Genomic DNA, 18,394 nt, shown 5'->3' on the forward strand with positions numbered 1-18,394 from the left:
GATCCATACAATATCAGTACTTTCTACATTCAATCGATCTAGATCTTTTGTTACAAGATAATGATTTTATTTATCTGCTATTACAACGGAAATACAGGCCTAAACTACGTAAAACCAAGATTGACATTAGTTTTTGAAGTTTTCTAAAATCCCAAGTTTCCCATTCTACTCTGATCAACATTTCTGTTATTTACACGCGCATGCGCGCACCATTTTCGGCACGAATGACTCATCAAGCAACTTCACAAGATGTTCCAACCCAAACACGCACGCACAATTTCCCTAGACAATTCCTTATCTGATTATTTCAGACCATTATTGATTTTCTATATCACTTCTGCTGTGCGCAATTTGAACATTCTTGCTACATGTCTGTCATTACCGTGCTACGCTCAATTATACATCTAAATCTTAAGTAACCCTGAGCTTCATTGCTGATTTAGAAATTAAAGTATCACGCGATACGCTTACAAGATTGTCGCTACACTGGCTGAAATTTTGACGTTTGCACGGAAATCGAAACTAACTGTTGTACTTGTTAAAAAGGCTGTTTAAATTTAATGTGTTATCCGTACTTCTGCTCCGAAAAGGACTTTGATCGAAATATTCTTGGCCATAATTTAAATTCGATTGTTGTAGTAATCACGCCAGGCACGCGTGCCCCAAGGTTGCCTCTTCATCCACTTTTTTCTTGCGTTATGGATGTTAGAATGGTGTTTATATTAATACCCCCGACCCCCACCCACTTTCGCTGATGGGAAAGTTTGCTAGATAACTACCCACTGGACTGGGGAAGGGGACATATCCTATGCTCTACGGTGAGGAACTCCTTCGTTCTCCTCATTTTAGTCATTCAGTCCTTGTTCATTCTGAAAAAGGACTTTGATCTAAACATTCTGTAACTGGACAATGAAACATTGTTGGCCTCTATTTAAGAATTCACATTTTCATACCCAAGAGAAAATTAATTATCTTATCTCAATTGACGCAACCCAGTAACCTACCCAGTAAAGTAATTACTTTAGCGAATCAAGAGAAATGGCCTATTGATTGACATCATATTCATTTGATCAACGCCTTAGGAGTATTGTCTTTTCCATTTAAAATTTCTCGAAGTTTTTTCTTGTAAATTATGATCTTCTGGATTACCCTCCTCTCAAGTTAGCCACGAATTTTGTACACTTTTGTAGACTAATACATAGTGCAGGGTGCAAACTTTAAAGCTTGTGAGATCTCTTGTGTGGGAGACAAAGAAGGAAAAAAATTAACAGCAAAGAAAAAAAATTCTTTTCGCTAAGTGTCTTTTTAAATCATGTTCCGAATGTCAGTATTCCATAGAATTACGCCTGTTAATTCCAATAGAAATCCTTTTTCCAGCCAGTTTTCATCAAAAATTCCGTTTCGTTTTTCAGTATTCCTTTATTACGCATGACCAGCTGCGTAATGCGCATGTAATCCTTGACTGATTACGGTCACATAAACCGTGGACAGAAAGTTTTTGCAAAAAAAAACCTTGAGGAACAGAAACTCAGTAATTGTGGCAGCACTTGATGCAGAAGGCGCATGATAGCTGCTTCCGCCAGTAGGAGTCCAGAATGTCTAACAGCGTATTCAAAAAGTTTTGATATCCATTAAATAATGGGGCCAAAGCGCTTCAAATGTCTGTGTCATTTTGTGATAGGAAGTGAAAGAACGAAAATAACAACAGACTACATTTCATGCTTGTTAATTTAAAAAATAACTTACATGTTGCCCTGCGTTTGTTTAGTAAGAAATCACAGATGACGTCAAAATGTGGTAAGAACAAAGAAGAGGCACAAGAAGCGCAGCTGAGTGTGTCACTGATGTTTTTACCACATTTGTGACGTCATCTGTGATCTATTATCAGAAAGAACCCAGGCAACATGGATTCTATTTGTTTTGTACAATTAATGCATTTGTCCTCCAATAGATCTTAGGTAAGAACCAAACACAGTGCCTGCGTTTTTTGCTTATGATAAAAAAAAGAACCTACAGATAATTTTGCTACTTGAGCAGCTTTAAAAGCACGTGATTCTAACTTGTTCAACCTTTGATTGCAGACAGTTCAAGTATTCCCAAGTTTTGTCAAACTTCTAGAACGGTATGTATCATTTAACTCACTGATTCGAAAGTAAGTTCCAAGTAACCTTTTAAACGGAAGTTGCGTGACATGAGACTCACGCAGTCACGGTTAGGTTAAGATTGAAATAGGAGAGGTGATAATTAGAGTGATGGGTTTGAGGAGAGAGCGTTGGAAGTTTGTGACGTGGTGAACGTTAATGATAAACAATGAAAGAATTTGACGATTGAGAGTACAGTGTACCCCAGAAGTTCGGTCCACTTTTTCTCTAAATTTATTTTCGTTTCCGATCTCTAGCTACACAGTAATTATTTCTTTCCTTTCGCCGAGAAACCACGGGTTACCATAGCACGTAAATTAAATTAAACTGTCACGTGTGATGTGTATCATCATCCTCATTATCATCATCATCGCTCGTTGGGCCAGTAGGTGCATAAGGTCGTCACATTGTCCGCCCAACCCCCCTGTTTCGTGCCGCCACCCCAGCCACAATCCAGCTCTTCCATATCGCCTTGCCTTTTTCCTCTTTCAACAGTCCCTCTCCAACTGGTCTTTGGTCTCCCTCTCGCCTTTTGACATTCTGGTGTCCACCCCAATACCGCAAAAAAGTCGTTCACACCCTCTCTCCTGAGTAAATGTCCTAAACAGTTCCACTTTCTTCTTCCCACCTCGCAACCAATTTTATTGGTGTCCTCCATTTCAACTACTCTCCTGTTTGTCATTCTTTGCTGCCATCTGGTCCTCAGTATCCGTCTTAGGCATTAGTACTGAAAACTTTTCAGTGTTCTTTCATCGGTCTTTTTGATTTTCCATGTTTCATGACCATGTAGCAGGACCGATCGGACTAAAGTCTTGAATTGGCACATCTTGGCTCTCTTTCCTATTCTTCTGGCTACCCACACCTTCCATAGCCTCTGGAATGCACCTCGTTCCTTCTGCATTCTGTTCCTAATGTCTTCACTGCCTCCACCTTTCTTGTCTACAATAGCTTCAAGATACGCCACCACAATGCTCTCCCTGTTCGTTGCAAACTCCATCCTCAGTGTTTTGCTGTTGTCTTCCTCATGATCCAATCCATAGTCATTAGGAATAAGAATCCTGACATTACGCATCCCTGCTTTACTCTTGACTAAATCTTGAACCAGTCTGATATCTCCCATCCGTCGATTACGGCGCATTCAAACCCTCCGTATATCCCTACTACCACTCGCACCAGATCTTTTAACCAATGAAAGCGTAAGGCTTCGGACGTGAATTTGCAAAAGTGCTTGTTTTAAATCGCCAGCTATTGTCACGGGATAAAACCTATTTCGTATAAACAAGTTATAAAGCTGGTTCTGTAGTGGAGGGCCGATTTCGCGACACTCATTAAGTGAGAGGACACTTGCATTTGCCCTTGCAGAAGTATCATAGACAATACGCATCTTTGTAGATTGTGCGTTCTCACGCACGACGGCTTTATGAGGAATGTAGAACTCTATTCCACCCCTGACCACATCGTCGGCGCGTTCCACGTTCCCTTGACTCAGTTGATTCTAGATGATGTAGTTGTACCTCTCAAACTTGTCTTATTTCTCTAACTTCCACACAAGATTTGGAAACATTTTAAACTTCCGCTGTGATTGTTCGGTAAGGGAGGATGATTCCTTTTCCATGGCAGGCTCGTCTCGTATCGCCTTCTGGACTCTAGTTAGTTGCCCTTCGTGAACGGTTTCCTGGTTTTCACTTGAATTATCTGAATTATCCTTTAGCCCCAAAACGTCTAACTTGCACAATTGTTCGTAATCGATTGCGTTGGTCTGCGCTATGAACATGTTTCTGAGATCCAACTCCGTACTGGGTGACAAGATTGTCCAGCCGAACTTCGTATATTCTGCCATTGGTTCTCCCGAGCGCCCACTCTTGGTCTCTTCCTTGTTTTTATCTTAGCATACTCGTTTGTTCCAAGGATCAGATGAACGAGGAAAATCGCCTTCTCGTCGTTATCATTCGAGGTTACGCCCTTCAAATGAGAAAACTGCGCTACTATTTCTGTGCATTTTGGGTTTCAACAACTCTTTGTGGTCAACCTTGTTTACTTCGGCTTCTAAGGTGAATTTGCCATCTACGATTCGAATTGTAGGCCTAGATGTCGATCGCTTTGTTTGAAGTACCATACATTGTTTCAATATGCTTGAATTGTTGACGGATCGGACGCAAATGGAAACATTCCAGAACCGTTGGTGAAGCGTGGGAACTTCTGGCTCCCGTATCCAACAATGCTCGACACTTAACACCATTCACGTCAAGTGTGACCATGGGTTACACCAATCATTTTCTCTCTACGCTCGTTGCAGTCATCAGCTGGTCTCGCGATGTAGGTCTCTCGCATATCGACGTATGATGTCTTCGACTACAGATCTGGCAGCCAGAACAACATTTGCTCTCAGCAGCGCGGTGTCGACTTCCTGAAAAACTAAAACACAGTTGTTTCAGACCTAGTTGTTACAACTGTAACAAAATTTTTACAATTCACAGCTCTCTGTTCAGTTGCGTTGTTATTTCGTTTGCAACGAAATTTTTTTCGCGATCGCAGAATTTAACACCTGGCTTCTCTGCACTCGCAATAAGATTTATTTCCTTTCAACTTTTCAAAGCTTTTATCAATTGTGGAAAGTTCCAGTCCTTTCAGTCTATTTCTCCTCTTACTAGATCTGCTTTTACGCCCCTTAGTTTGTCAAACACACTCCTTGCATTTCCTGTCACGTCTTTCAATTTGCCAAGTGTCTCCAAACATTGCACATTGTACACGAGCTTCGAGGATAAGCTCAGGTTGTGTCCTGTTATGACAGGCAACTTCGCGATGTTCTGGACTTACGCGTTCACGATCTCACTAGTTTTCTCATGTTCGCCGAAGAGGATATTCTTTGCCCCCTCGTGGCGCTCTGTTGTGAAAGGCAGTCCGTCTATCTCCGTTCGAACCTTTGGATCTACCAGCTTTTTTAGATATGCAAACTTGGTCATAGATGCTAGGTTTGCTTTATCAATTTCAGCTTGAAATTTGTTCGAGAACGGCAGCCATGCTTCATATGTCCCATCAAACTTTGTGCTCTGTAGTTTTGGTAGCTTTGTTGTCCTTTGTTCACTCTGATTAGCCTTCTCAACTGGTTGTTGTTGTTCCTTGTCCTTTTCCAGTTGGCGTTCGAATTTTAGCTTCATCTCTATTTGTTCTCTTTCGAATTTAAGCTCCTCTTCACGAGCACGGGCTTTCTTCTCTTCTTCGTCCTTTTGCTTTCGACGTTCGATTTCTTCGTTCTTCTCCACGAGCCATTTCTCCAGTCGCGAAATTTCTTCGTCAGCTTCGGCGATCGATTCTTTAATGCTACTGCTCCAATTTCCAACGTTTCTGCGCTTTTTCGGCCCCGAACATGATCCGCTCAACCCTTAGTTTAAGCGCGTCTGCTACTTTACCAAGGCTTGTCGGTTGTCGCTATCTCGCTCAACTGTTTCTAGGTTTCCCTTTTCCACAATGCCGCATGTTTTTTTCATAAGTGTACAATAGCATCTGCAAAATTCTTTGGTCAGCATCATTCTTCGTGAGTCCCGTCGGAAGTGCCACTGTGATGCAAATGAGACTAAAAGGTCTGCTATGTTCCGAAACTTCACGTTTTATTTTATAAAATTAACTTGATCTCCCTTTCTCTCACAATGTTCAAGTCTCACGCTCTGGTCTTTGTCATTTTAAATATATATGATCCTATTGTTAAATCATCTGTCATCTTGTCGCAAAAAAATCAATCGGAAATCAATTAGCGTTGAGTAATCTCTGACAAAGATTGAAATGCGAGACGTGATAATTAGAGTGATAGGTTTGAGGAGAGAGTGTTCGAAATTTGTGAAGTGGTGAACGTTGATGATAAGCAATAAAACAGGGATTTGATGACTGGGAGTAGAGTGTACCCCACAGGTTCGGTACATTTTTTCTTTAGACGGATGACGCCTCGCCCACTGACAGGGGAGCGCACGGACATGAGAAAGGCATTTGTATTCAAAAGGAAAGAGGGAGAACGTGCGTGAGCCTAGAGCTCCTTCGTGCCTTAACTGTGGAGATTATTACTGGGGAAATCCTGCGATGTTAAATTGTGTTACAACTGTGGACGAGAGGGTCATGAGGCAAACCACTGCAGGAGTCGCCCATGTTTCAACTGCAAGTCGAGACACCACACAAGCCTATGGGACAAACCATCAGTAAACGGACCGAGGGACAACATGAAGTTCACCACATACACCCTGGCTCTGAAGATAGATCCTTACGGGCCATCATTCCGCTAGAGGTTCAAGGCGTTACATTGTCGGCATATTTGGACACGGGATCTGGTAGGAATTTTATATCCAAAGAAGCAATTAAAAAGTTAAATCTGAAACCCTCATGCCATGAAACGCGCCGAATAGTTACCATAAACGGCGTGCAAAGACACTCCGTGCCCATATTCAATGTGAGAATTCATTCCCTGGACGACACAACAAGCGAGCCGATAGAAATCTCTAGAAGTGAGTATACGACTTTTACAACCGCGAAAAAGCCGACTATTGGGAAGTTAAAATCAAAGTACGAACACGCCTGAGACAAGCTGTTCTATATGACGAGGAATAAAGAGTACCCAATACACGTGAAACTGGGTGATCACTCTACTGGAAGATACGAACCGAGCAAACGTTGAAGGGACGCCCTGAGGATCTCATCGTGGATGGTACGACTTTTGGTTGGGTAATACATGGAGGAGAAGATTACGCCGATAACAAGTTTATGTATATCAAGGAGGCAAACGAATACGAGTAGCTATACAGTCTAGACGTATTGGGAGTGAAAGACAGAGCAGAGCATGACCAGTCAGAAGTGCTCAGCAGTTTAACGAGAACATCGCAAGGGAAGCGAACGGCAGGTACGAAGTGAGCGTGCCATGGATCCAAGGAGGTTCCTTGGCAAGTACAAACGAAGAACAGTGCAGATGACGTTTTTGTAGAGTTGAAAGGAAGCTAAGCCAAGATCCCAATTTGAAGAAAGAGTACGAAAAAATAGTAAAAGACGAGCTAGAGGAAGGAGTAGTGGAGGCTACGTCCGAAATACCCGCAGCAGAACGCACGTTTTATATGCCACATAAACCAGTGGTTAGGGAGACTGTGAGCACAGCAAAAGTGAAAATGGTTTTCGATGCTAGTGCCAAGCCACACCCTCTGGGAAACAGTATCAACAGGTGTATGTACACGGGTCCACCACTGCAGTCCTTACTGCGGGACATTTTAATCAGAGCACGCATGTCCACACACATCTTAATGGCAAATATTCAGAAGCATTCCGACAGATTGGCGTCAGAGCGAAAGATAGAGGTTCCTTCCTACTCTTGTTCAACACAAACGGTAGAGAGAAACACTTGAGATTCACCGGAGTACCCTTTGGAGGAAAGTTAAGCCCATTCTTGTTTGTGGCTACCCTCAACTATCACTACGATCAACAAGATGAAGAATGTCAAGAAACCATTCAAGCCCTAACAGAAATCACGTTTGTAGACAATTTGATGAAAACAGGGGAAGAAGTAGAGGAGCTAAAAGAATTCAAGAGGGAAGCACATGGCATTCTGGAGAGTGGGAAGTTTCCCGTCCACAAGGGGGAAGCAGACATTGAGCGCCTATAAAGCGAAGACTCGACAAACCCAAGTTAGATCCTTGGGACGGTCCGGGACAAGAGAGGAGACATACTAGAGGTGCAATTACCGGAGCCCCGTGTCAGCCATCGACAAAGAGAGTACTACTCAGCCACCTAGCAGGTATTTACGACCCTCTGGGGATAATGTCACCGACAAATGTGAAAGGAGAGCAGATCTACCGAGATGCATGCGACGAGATGAAGGGTTGGAACGCGGAAGTTTCAGAGAAGCTTAAGAGGGAGTGGATCAAATGGTCTACGCAATTGAAGCCTGTAAGAGTTCCAAAAAGCATAGCAAGAGGAGCTGGTCGAGTGCAAGCCGTACATCTTCATTTATTCGCTGACGCCAGTAACGTTGCAACCATAACCGTAATCGAAAGCACGGCAGGAGTAGTTCAAGGTTTACTCACCTAAAAATCTAGAATCTTCAAACGAGCCACATCTACTGCGAGACTATAACTAATGAGCGGTCAGATGGCGGCAAACATGTTCCGAAATCTACATGACGCCCTGGAGCGATTGCTTATTGGTTCCATAACTGTATGGATGGACGGTATGGACGCCCTGTACTGGATCACCAATCCGGGAAAACCTTGAAAAGTTTTCGTAGGAAACCAAGAGAAGAAGATGGCAAAAATCCCCAGCGAGATAGGAGTCACCTGGAAGTACTGCCAACAGAGAAGAATTTGGCTAATTTGGCAGGTCCAGAATGTGGCCTCTAGATGAGAAGCAGCGGCCGGTGCAGCTAGATCTTCAATGCACTAAAGACGTCAACGATGAACAAAAACCTACCAAGATAGAAAGTACCTACGCTAAGGATCATAAACCCGATGAGTGGGAAACAATTCTAGTAGGAAACAGGTATGGGAATACTCTGCAAGTAACGGCGTGGACACTGAAGTTCTGGAACAATTCCCTAGCATAAAGACGAGCAACTGGGAAGATAACAGGCCCCTTTACAACGGAGGAGATTGTGGGCGCAAGGAATCGTTAGGTCAGAAAGGTCCAAAGTAGTACGCCGCCAAACTTGTAAGCACCTGGCTGGGAGTTATTGAGGACCACGCAAGCATATAAGGTGTAAGGAAAGAATACCTGGTTATAATCCAATATACATTCAGGGAGGCCTATTTGGCTAGAAGCTAATTTCTCATACGCATGAACAGATACTGCATCTGGGAGTGGCAAACACAATGACAACCTTACAAAATCACTAGTGGATTTCAAGGCTGAGGTCCAAAGTCAAGAAGTTTATCAATCGTTGCAACATTTGACAGGTGTTCAGCACAAAGCCCTACGGATCCACATTTACAGCAGAAATGCAGAGTTTTAGTTCGGAAGGTGGGTAACCATTTGAGACAACTGGAGTGAATTTCGCGTGTCCACTCGACTACAAGATCACATAGAAAGAGCGAGGAAATTGACACGTTCTAATATTTATCCGTGCCACTTCGAGAGTTGTAGGTAACCAGACCACAGACGGCGAAGGACACGAACACGAGAAGGACACGACCGCGTCTTATCATTTCAAATAACGCATCGTTATTTAAAGCCAGTGCAAGCTGGATAAAGAAAATACGCAAGAGCGAGAGGCTGCAAGATCATCTTGCAAGAGAAAACATCAGATGGCAGTTCAACCTCTCTAGATCCCTATGGTGGGGAGGGTGAACGAACGTTGATGATAAACGATAAAACAAGGATTGACGACTAAGAGAAGAGTGTAACCAACAAGTTCGGTAAACTTTTTCTCTGAATTTATTTTTGTCTTCGATCTCTAGCTTCAGAGTTATCATTTATTTCCTTTCGCCGAGAAACCACCGGATACGATTTCACGTGAATTGAAGTTAACTGTTAGGTGTGTCATGCTTGATCTAAGTGAAAAGTGACGATCCGTTCCCGGCGTAATTTTGTTCTTGGGCTGAAAGATTCAATGTCAACATTTTAACCTAATTTTTTCTCTCTTGTGTGCGAAGTGGGCAAATCAGGTGAGATCTTTAGAGTTCCGTATTTCAGGTCGACTGTGTCTCGCAAAAATACCTATCCTGGGACCAATTGAGCACTGAAAGAAACGAAAAAATTAATAAATAACTGAAGGAAGAAGATGGTTTCGTACACACATAAACCGCGTCTCTGATGCTTCACACTCTTTTCTGTATTATACTTATGTTATGAGTGACAGTGAATCTTTATCACTCTCTTTTCCTCCCTTCTAATAGCCTCTGGCTCCATTTAGCCAACTGCTTTTAGAGCGAGATTTTTTCCATTCCCCTTACCCTCCTCTCTCCTATACAACTGACATGAATCGTGGTAGGTGAGTGAGTGGTTAAAAATAAGTACGGCAAAACCATAAGAGGATCAGCAAAGGTATAGTGACCAATGACATATTCGAAGTGGGTATTAACATTACTATGGTTTTCACAGGATGTAACTGATAATGGCCACTGCTTTCACGTACACCCCAGAGGAACTTAATTACTTCAGGATTTGTTACGTTGTCACTGACATAATAACTGACGGTCTGCGAATCATCTTCAAACAAGAATGGAACAAACGACACAAGACAAAATTCGGAGAATGGAAAGATAAGCGTAAAAATGGATACGACTTCTGGGATGGCGAGAAGGATGAAAACAGAAAAAGAAACGCTCAGATGTTAAAAACCATGAAGAAAGGCAACACAGCTCAATGGGATTGTTCCATGCTGTTTTACGCTATCCTGTATTCAGATTGCATTGGTAAGTGGCACAATCCTCGTCTCGAATTATCGATTAAATCAAACGTGGACGAACTAAGGGAAGTTCGAAATGACGTATTTGCACATGTAAAAGGAAGCAAACTCTGCGACAAACTTTTCCATGAGGCTCTTAGGAGGGCTAAAACTGCATTCGACAAACTCAATCTTCCCACATGGAAAATCAGTGAAGTTCAAAATCAGGAAAACTTCCCTACAAAGGGGTTAAACGAAGTTACAATGAAGTTTGAAAAATTGAAACAAAAATACAAGGAAAAGGAAAAGGAACTTCAACAAAAAGAAGAACAGAGGCTTGCCTTAGAAGAGCAATTACATTCCGATGTCTCTCCATTTTGCATTCTCCCTCCCAAACCTAGCCACGACATCGCTCCTCGGGAATCTGAAGTTGGTGAAGTTTTAAAAAACCTCAAAACACTAAAAGGCGCCAACGATGGGTTGAGCACACTGTATTTGTCAGGAAATCCAGGAAGTGGAAAATCTCAGCTGGCCCGTTTAGCAGCCAAGCGATTTTACGACGAAGTCAAAGAAGTACCTTCCGCAGCTTCATTTGTCATGACTTTGAATGCTGAAAACTCAGAAGCACTTTTGAAATCGTATGTCCTTTTCGCTCAACATTGCAAATGTCCCGGGTATGAAATAACAAACACTTACCGCTCCAAGGATTTGAACACAGACGAGAAGATTTCATATTTCAAGACCCTAATAAGTACAAAAATTGAGCATTACGCTTCATGGCTGTTAGTAGTTGATAATGTGACCAGCGAATCTCGTACAAGCGATTATTTGCCAGATGCAGACAGTGAGTTGTGGGCAAGGGGTCAGATGCTAATAACAACACAAGACACTGCGCCTATGCCGTTGTCAAGCTCTTCCATACAAAATATCTCAATCAGCGCAGGAATGCATCCTGATGATGCATGCTTTCTGCTTAACCTCCTTTCTGGTATCTCAGATGCGAAGATGGAAAAAAAAATTGCAAAAGAACTAGACTACCAGCCACTTTCATTGGCAGCCGCAGCCACGTATGTGAGACAAGTTCGTAAGAATAAAGGAACCTCGAAATTTGGCTGGACCGACTATTTGAAGAAATTGGAAGAGGGGAAACGAAGCAATACTGAAAGCATTCTTGCTACGAAAAATCCAGTATATCCGAAGACCATGACCAAAGTAATAACACTTGCTGTCGAAATGGTAATGGAAAATGATATAATTTTGCATCACATGTTCCTTTTTCTTTCAATGTGTGCATCACAGCCGATACTGCAAGATATTATTATCGAGTATGTTAAAACAACTGATGAAAAATTTGAAGATGAAGATATAATAAGAACGAGGATGAGTCTATGTTCACTGTTGCTAATTGAAGAAGAATCAACTGGTGTTTATATTCGAGTCCATGGTGTCGTTCTTGATGTTATTAAATCTGCGACAAAAGGTTTCGCAAAGGATCAAAGCCACAAAGTGGTGTATGGCGCAGTTATGTCTTTCTCAAAATTTGAAGAGCTAGAATCTATTGTTGTGGGAACAAGAATAGTTCCCCATCTTCAAACCTTGAGTTCAAAAATTGAAGACATGTCACTCGGGAAAGGAATACCAGAAGCGACCGAAAATGCCTCGTGTAATTTTCCGGATGGCCTTTGGAGCCTTACTAACATGTGCCTAAACCACAGTAGGTTTAGAGCGGCGCTAGTCTATGGTAAATGGCTGTTAAAAATTCAAATGAAAAAGCTGGGACCTGAGCATGTTGATGTTGCAGGCTCTTACAACAATCTGGGTACTTTACACAGTCATCTGGGCGACACAGATGAAGCAAAAGACTGCTATAAGCGTGCACTGGAGATTCAGATGAAACAGCTGGGACCTGAGCATGTTGATGTTGCAACCTCTTACAACAATCTGGGTAGTTTACACAGTCATCTGGGCGACACAGATGAAGCAAAAGACTGCTATAAGCGTGCACTGGAGATTCAGATGAAACAGCTGGGACCTGAGCATGTTCATGTTGCAGGCTCTTACAACAATCTGGGTACTTTACACAGTGATCTGGGGGACACAGATGAAGCAAAAGACTGCTATAAGCGTGCACTGGAGATTCAGATGAAACAGCTGGGACCTGAGCATGTTGATGTTGCAACCTCTTACAACAATCTGGGTAGTTTACACAGTCATCTGGGCGACACAGATGAAGCAAAAGACTGCTATAAGCGTGCACTGGAGATTCAGATGAAACAGCTGGGACCTGAGCATGTTGATGTTGCAACCTCTTACAACAATCTGGGTAATTTACACAGTCATCTGGGCGACACAGATGAAGCAAAAGACTGCTATAAGCGTGCACTGGAGATTCAGATGAAACAGCTGGGACCTGAGCATGTTGATGTTGCAGGCTCTTACAACAATCTGGGTAGTTTACACAGTCATCTGGGCGACACAGATGAAGCAAAAGACTGCTATACGCGTGCACTGGAGATTCAGATGAAACAGCTGGGACCTGAGCATGTTGATGTTGCAACCTCTTACAACAATCTGGGTAATTTACACAGTCATCTGGGCGACACAGATGAAGCAAAAGACTGCTATAAGCGTGCACTGGAGATTCAGATGAAACAGCTGGGACCTGAGCATGTTGATGTTGCAATCTCTTACAACAATCTGGGTAATTTACACAGTCATCTGGGCGACACAGATGAAGCAAAAGACTGCTATAAGCGTGCACTAGAGATTCAGTTGAAACAGCTGGGACCTGAGCATGTTGATGTTGCAACCTCTTACAACAATCTGGGTAATTTACACAGTCATCTGGGCGACACAGATGAAGCAAAAGACTGCTATAAGCGTGCACTGGAGATTCAGATGAAACAGCTGGGACCTGAGCATGTTCATGTTGCAGGCTCTTACAACAATCTGGGTACTTTACACAGTGATCTGGGGGACACAGATGAAGCAAAAGACTGCTATAAGCGTGCACTGGAGATTCAGATGAAACAGCTGGGACCTGAGCATGTTGATGTTGCAACCTCTTACAACAATCTGGGTAATTTACACAGTCATCTGGGCGACACAGATGAAGCAAAAGACTGCTATAAGCGTGCACTGGAGATTCAGATGAAACAGCTTGGACCTAAGCATGTTGATGTTGCAACCTCTTACAACAATCTGGGTACTTTACACAGTCATCTGGGCGACACAGATGAAGCAAAAGACTGCTATAAGCGTGCACTGGAGATTCAGATGAAACAGCTGGGACCTGAGCATGTTCATGTTGCAAGGTCTTACAACAATCTGGGTAATTTACACAGTGATCTGGGCGACACAGATGAAGCAAAAGACTGCTATAAGCGTGCACTGGAGATTAAAATGAAACAGCTGGGACCTGAGCATGTTGATGTTGCAATCTCTTATAACAATCTGGGTACTTTACACAGTCATCTGGGCGACATAGATGAAGCAAAAGACTGCTATAAGCGTGCATTGGTAATTTGTATCTCCAAGTATGGTCAAGAACATATAAGGACACTAGAGGTCAGCAGGAACTTATCTCGGCTAAAACAGAAAAGAAAGAGAGTTGATGACCTTGGAGCTGTTTTGGAAAAGAAGAAATGAGACTCGTGTTAATAGTTTAGTAACTGTGCTGATTCATAGACGTTGTTGGTCTTTAATTTAGGTTTACTTGTTGTGTTTTCTTTGCACGTGAGAGCTTAGATTGTTTTAATTTTTTCATAATATCTTGCTTAACTTGTGCTTTTAATAGTCCAATCTGGAAACTCGCACAATTGATGTGGTTTTTTTTTTTATTTCTGAAGAAGTAGTTCATTACTTTCTCATTTCTTAGGTTTCTACAAAAAGTTGTAGTTCGACGGATAATAAACAGTCAGAATATGCACCCAAGTAAAGAATTTCTCAAGTTGCTAATCATTGCTGCTTTTTCAGAATCTTGCTCTTTTAAATTTATGATTTTTATTCATATTCATAATTAAGAGAGAATATCCATAAAAGCGGTCCGGCCGATCTAGCTTGAAAAATAGATTTCGCTGATTTCTTGTACATTGAAAGACTTTCATGTCCTTATTCTAGAACCACAATCCACTTCATCTGATCTTCAAAATTTAAGTTATGAGAGATTTCCTGATCACCCCAGCGAACACTCGTGGCGACCCATGTCGAGGCTCAAATTTAAGGCAACATTGGAGGTCGATTTTTCGAAAACTTTCATGCCCTTTATAAAACAAACACCAGAACGAGCGATTTAACAAAAACAATGATTTACTAGCTGAAAAAAGAGTAGAAATAGATATTATTAGATATTAGAACAAAATCCATGATATTTCGCTGTTCACAGGAAACGTATTAAAGTTTTTCACTGAACGCTTCAGTACTATATAATTGAAAAATCGAAAACTGCTCTTCACCTCCCGTTCCCGCTCCTCTCTTCCCCCTCTCCCCCCCGCCACTTGTCATCAAGGCCCACGTGAGCCTCAATCACTAGAGTCTGATCAGCGGTTGTCTTAAAGAAATAAACATCATTTGTTCCGAACTTCGTAGATGGAAAATTCTCTGGATAAACTAATTTGCTAACATGCCACAGGATACTAAAAAGAAAATCCCGTTTCTTCTTCATCAGTAGCCGTTTAACATCCAAGGTTGAGTGGAAGTAACCTCTCATTCTTGTGGAATCGAAGAGCGAACTTCGATAAAGATCTTAAATGACGCGGTGAATGATGATTTTAGATGTATAAAATTCATATATTTGCACTGCGGTGAAGAAATGAAATTAAGAGCTCCTCGCAGCTAAGAACACTACTGAAACGAGTAGTTGAAAATAGGACCTGAAAAAAATTCAGGCCCGTACAAGTCCTTTTTTCAACTACTCGTTTCAGTAGTGTTCATAATGACGCAGTGAAGTCTCACAATGTACTGGCTCACAATTCCTAATACCCACATTCCTACAAACTCCTCTTTCATCTTGAAGTAAATTTTAAACGAAAGTTCAAGTTTTTTTAAATTGGACTGGAGGGTTGAAAATATTAATTTTTGTCACACAGGGCTCTCTCCCCTTCTCCCTGGTCAAAAATTTTTCATGAAAGGCTAATTAAAGCCTGGATAGCGCATGGGTGATCATTATCATGTCATAAAGAAGTTACTTGCATGGGGATGGGGTTATTTATTGATGAAAAAAGTTAGAAAGATTGTTGTTTGTCTGAAGGTAGAATTGTAACATGTTTTACTTCTCCATAACATTGCGGGACAGGAGTGAAAAAGAGAACAAGTGCGGTATTAGAAACACTTTTGGAAAACGAAATTTAAGATACATTTTTTGATGAGATACTCTTGTTAGATGACGAAACTGATAAAGATCCAAATCCAACTAAGAATGAAACATTTTATTCTGAACTCGTAACTCTACATTGCACCCAAAGTGTATCTTTGATTGTAACGTATTACACTGTCCAAGGGATTGGATTTGAATTGTCTACGTGGGCGGTTTTTATCGTTGAATTGCGGCCATTTTCTCCGTGATAACGCTTCCCTCGATGCCTGTAAGAAGTATTGAACCTTTCCTCTAATCCTTATAGACCTTCCGCACTAGAATCCATCATAGATACTGTATAACAAGATCCAAGTGACATTATAATGAACTCGTGGATATAACGTGCAGAATATAATTGGTTATTTCGGCGGGTCAAGTCTAAGTTTGCCAAAGCAACCTTGACATTTGATTTCCACTCTCCCAACAAAGTGTCAAGAGGGAATGTTCAGTTGTTAAAATTGTGATAAAAGGGCTATTGCGCAGTACATTATCGGTATAAAATTAGCCGTCATCCCCACAAGAGCTCTCCTTGATTGATTTGCCAAAACTAACATTGAGTTCGCATCCAATATAAGATATATGTATGCTCTCCCCAGGCTTCCTAGGCCGCGTTAACGCGTTGCTTTTTCCTATGCTTTGCATATCCACGGCTTAAACCGGTGAAGGTAGGACTATTGCAAAAAAAATCTCAACTCAGATTATCTAAAATCGTCTAACTATTTCCCTAGGCTTCAGAGTGACTGTTTCGAAGCTCCGCGTAAGTATGTGGTTCCGTGTTCAGTAACTGATAATGGGAACGAGGACTCGGAAACTGCAATTCTTCAATTTCCTCATAGACACGGGTACTCATTGGATCTTCATATGCTAGATTGTTGTGTCCCCTGGTCTCAGAAGTTCTTCGCCGAGGTCTTCTGAGGGAGAAACGATAAAATAGATGAGAAAGAGCGAAATGAATCTTTAAGTAGCTCGCATGTATCAAACCTATGTGATGCTATGTCATTCAAGCGAACGCGTCTTGGAACTCCGAAACAAGACAAAATCTTAACTTTGTTAATGCCTTACTAGGCCAAAATAAGAATATTTGTTTTATGCTTTGTTTATTCCATTGCAATTCAACTCTATCGGTTTCTATTCCACTTTTGAAAAAACCACGACAGCAGTAAAAATAACAGTAAGAAATTTTTATGGTGACGATAATGACAACCAAAAAAAAAAAAGAAAACGATGCTTTTGACTTACATTCTTTCCGTCCACACACAAAAGATGGCGACAGCAACTATTACAATGACTGGTACAACTATTGCCATGGCAACTTAACAATGGCACTGAGATGGTGACCTGATGTCCCGCGCCCATCGATTTGATTTGCCCAAGCATTTGATGTTTTGAAATTTTCTGATGAAAGTAAGAATTGGCAAGCGGTCAAACACAAATATTGTTTACAGGAGTACAAATAAATTCATCATAAGTCAAAATAAGACATTTGGTATAATTTTATTAGTGACCTTTACAGTTTCTTTGCCATCTAGATGCTAACTCCCTGAATGTTGATGTTCCAGATGGACAAGGAACACAAGAAGTCTGTGCCTCTTTATCCTGGTAATGATCCACTGCGCATGCCTGGCAATCTGAGGTATTGTGTAAGTATGCAACAGGACAGCTCACAATAAATAACCAAAAAAAAGTCGAAGATATTCAAAGTGTTTGACGTATCATCAAGCTGTTTATAAAGCTATTTCAGAGCTGTTTGAAGCACCTGTTTGTATAGCAAGGCAAGTGCATTGTGTTTTCGATAATCACATTACAATCATTCTTCAACCTCATGCGCGGAAACTCATTTTCAAGAGAAAGGTTTTGTACTTTAATTCAGCTGAAAGAATGATTTTTTGGTGCTTGGTTATGATATGCTTCCTTCGTTGAGTTAATTACATCTTTCTTATTACTTACGATAGGGTCTAAACTTAACCAAGTACTCCCTAAACATCAAGGGCCTTAAAAGCTATACGAAGATTCTATTCTAAATTAGAGTAAGCACTTTCAATACGTTTTTTACAAATCCCATATTTTTTGGAATACCTTCTGCGAGGAAATTCTGCGCCTTTGAAAAATTGTTGATGTAGAGTAGGCAGCCAATCGTATAACACCTATTTTTTCAAATAAACCAATTATAAAGCGGAAGTGAAATTGCTTTTACGGCCATTTTGGAAAACTCGGGCATTTTAGAAAATTTCATAGTTGTAGGGAAGTACTTGGCAAACGTAAAATAAAAATTCTCCGGCTATTCTTTCATTTGCATCATGCCTCTCGCTGCTCCTGTTTGTCCGAAAAGTAAAAAAAAATTTTTTTAGAATACTCGCTTATGGAAAAATGCCAGCGTAACCAACATCATTGGACAAAATAAGAATCTTTTAAGCAAAGTAAGTTAACCAGTCACTTTGTTTTTTGAGATTCTTAGGAATTTGATGATAACAAACTCTGCTCACCGCATTTGGAGCCTCTTAGAGCCTGTCCACTATCACATAAAAGGCGCACGAAGCGGACTTAAGGTGGTTT

General features: G+C 41.3%; 1 protein-coding gene and 1 pseudogene across 18 annotated transcripts in view; both read left to right on the forward strand.

Moving 5' to 3' along the window:
* The window catches only part of LOC113668818 (uncharacterized), a 63,091-nt gene extending 48,180 nt beyond the window's left edge, over positions 1-14,911 (forward strand). For 17 of the 18 annotated variants that reach the window (XM_089206459.1, XM_089206443.1, XM_089206453.1 and 14 more), the window contains 2 exons: positions 2,082-2,122; positions 10,203-14,911. In XM_089206459.1, the coding sequence (XP_089062585.1) occupies positions 10,216-14,136 (3,921 nt within the window). In that variant the 5' untranslated portion in view covers positions 2,082-2,122; positions 10,203-10,215 and the 3' untranslated portion in view covers positions 14,137-14,911. Of the gene's footprint in view, positions 1-2,081; positions 2,123-9,498; positions 9,518-10,202 lie in introns of those variants that run through there. The other variant, XM_089206460.1, reaches the window with a different exon arrangement.
* Positions 6,074-7,924, forward strand: LOC149046085 (uncharacterized; annotated as a pseudogene).
* Positions 14,912-18,394: the final 3,483 nt, after the last annotated feature.

Source organism: Pocillopora damicornis, chromosome 5 (genome assembly GCF_964200805.1).
Source record: "Pocillopora damicornis chromosome 5, jaPocDami1.2, whole genome shotgun sequence".
NCBI classification, from domain to species: domain Eukaryota; kingdom Metazoa; phylum Cnidaria; class Anthozoa; order Scleractinia; family Pocilloporidae; genus Pocillopora; species Pocillopora damicornis.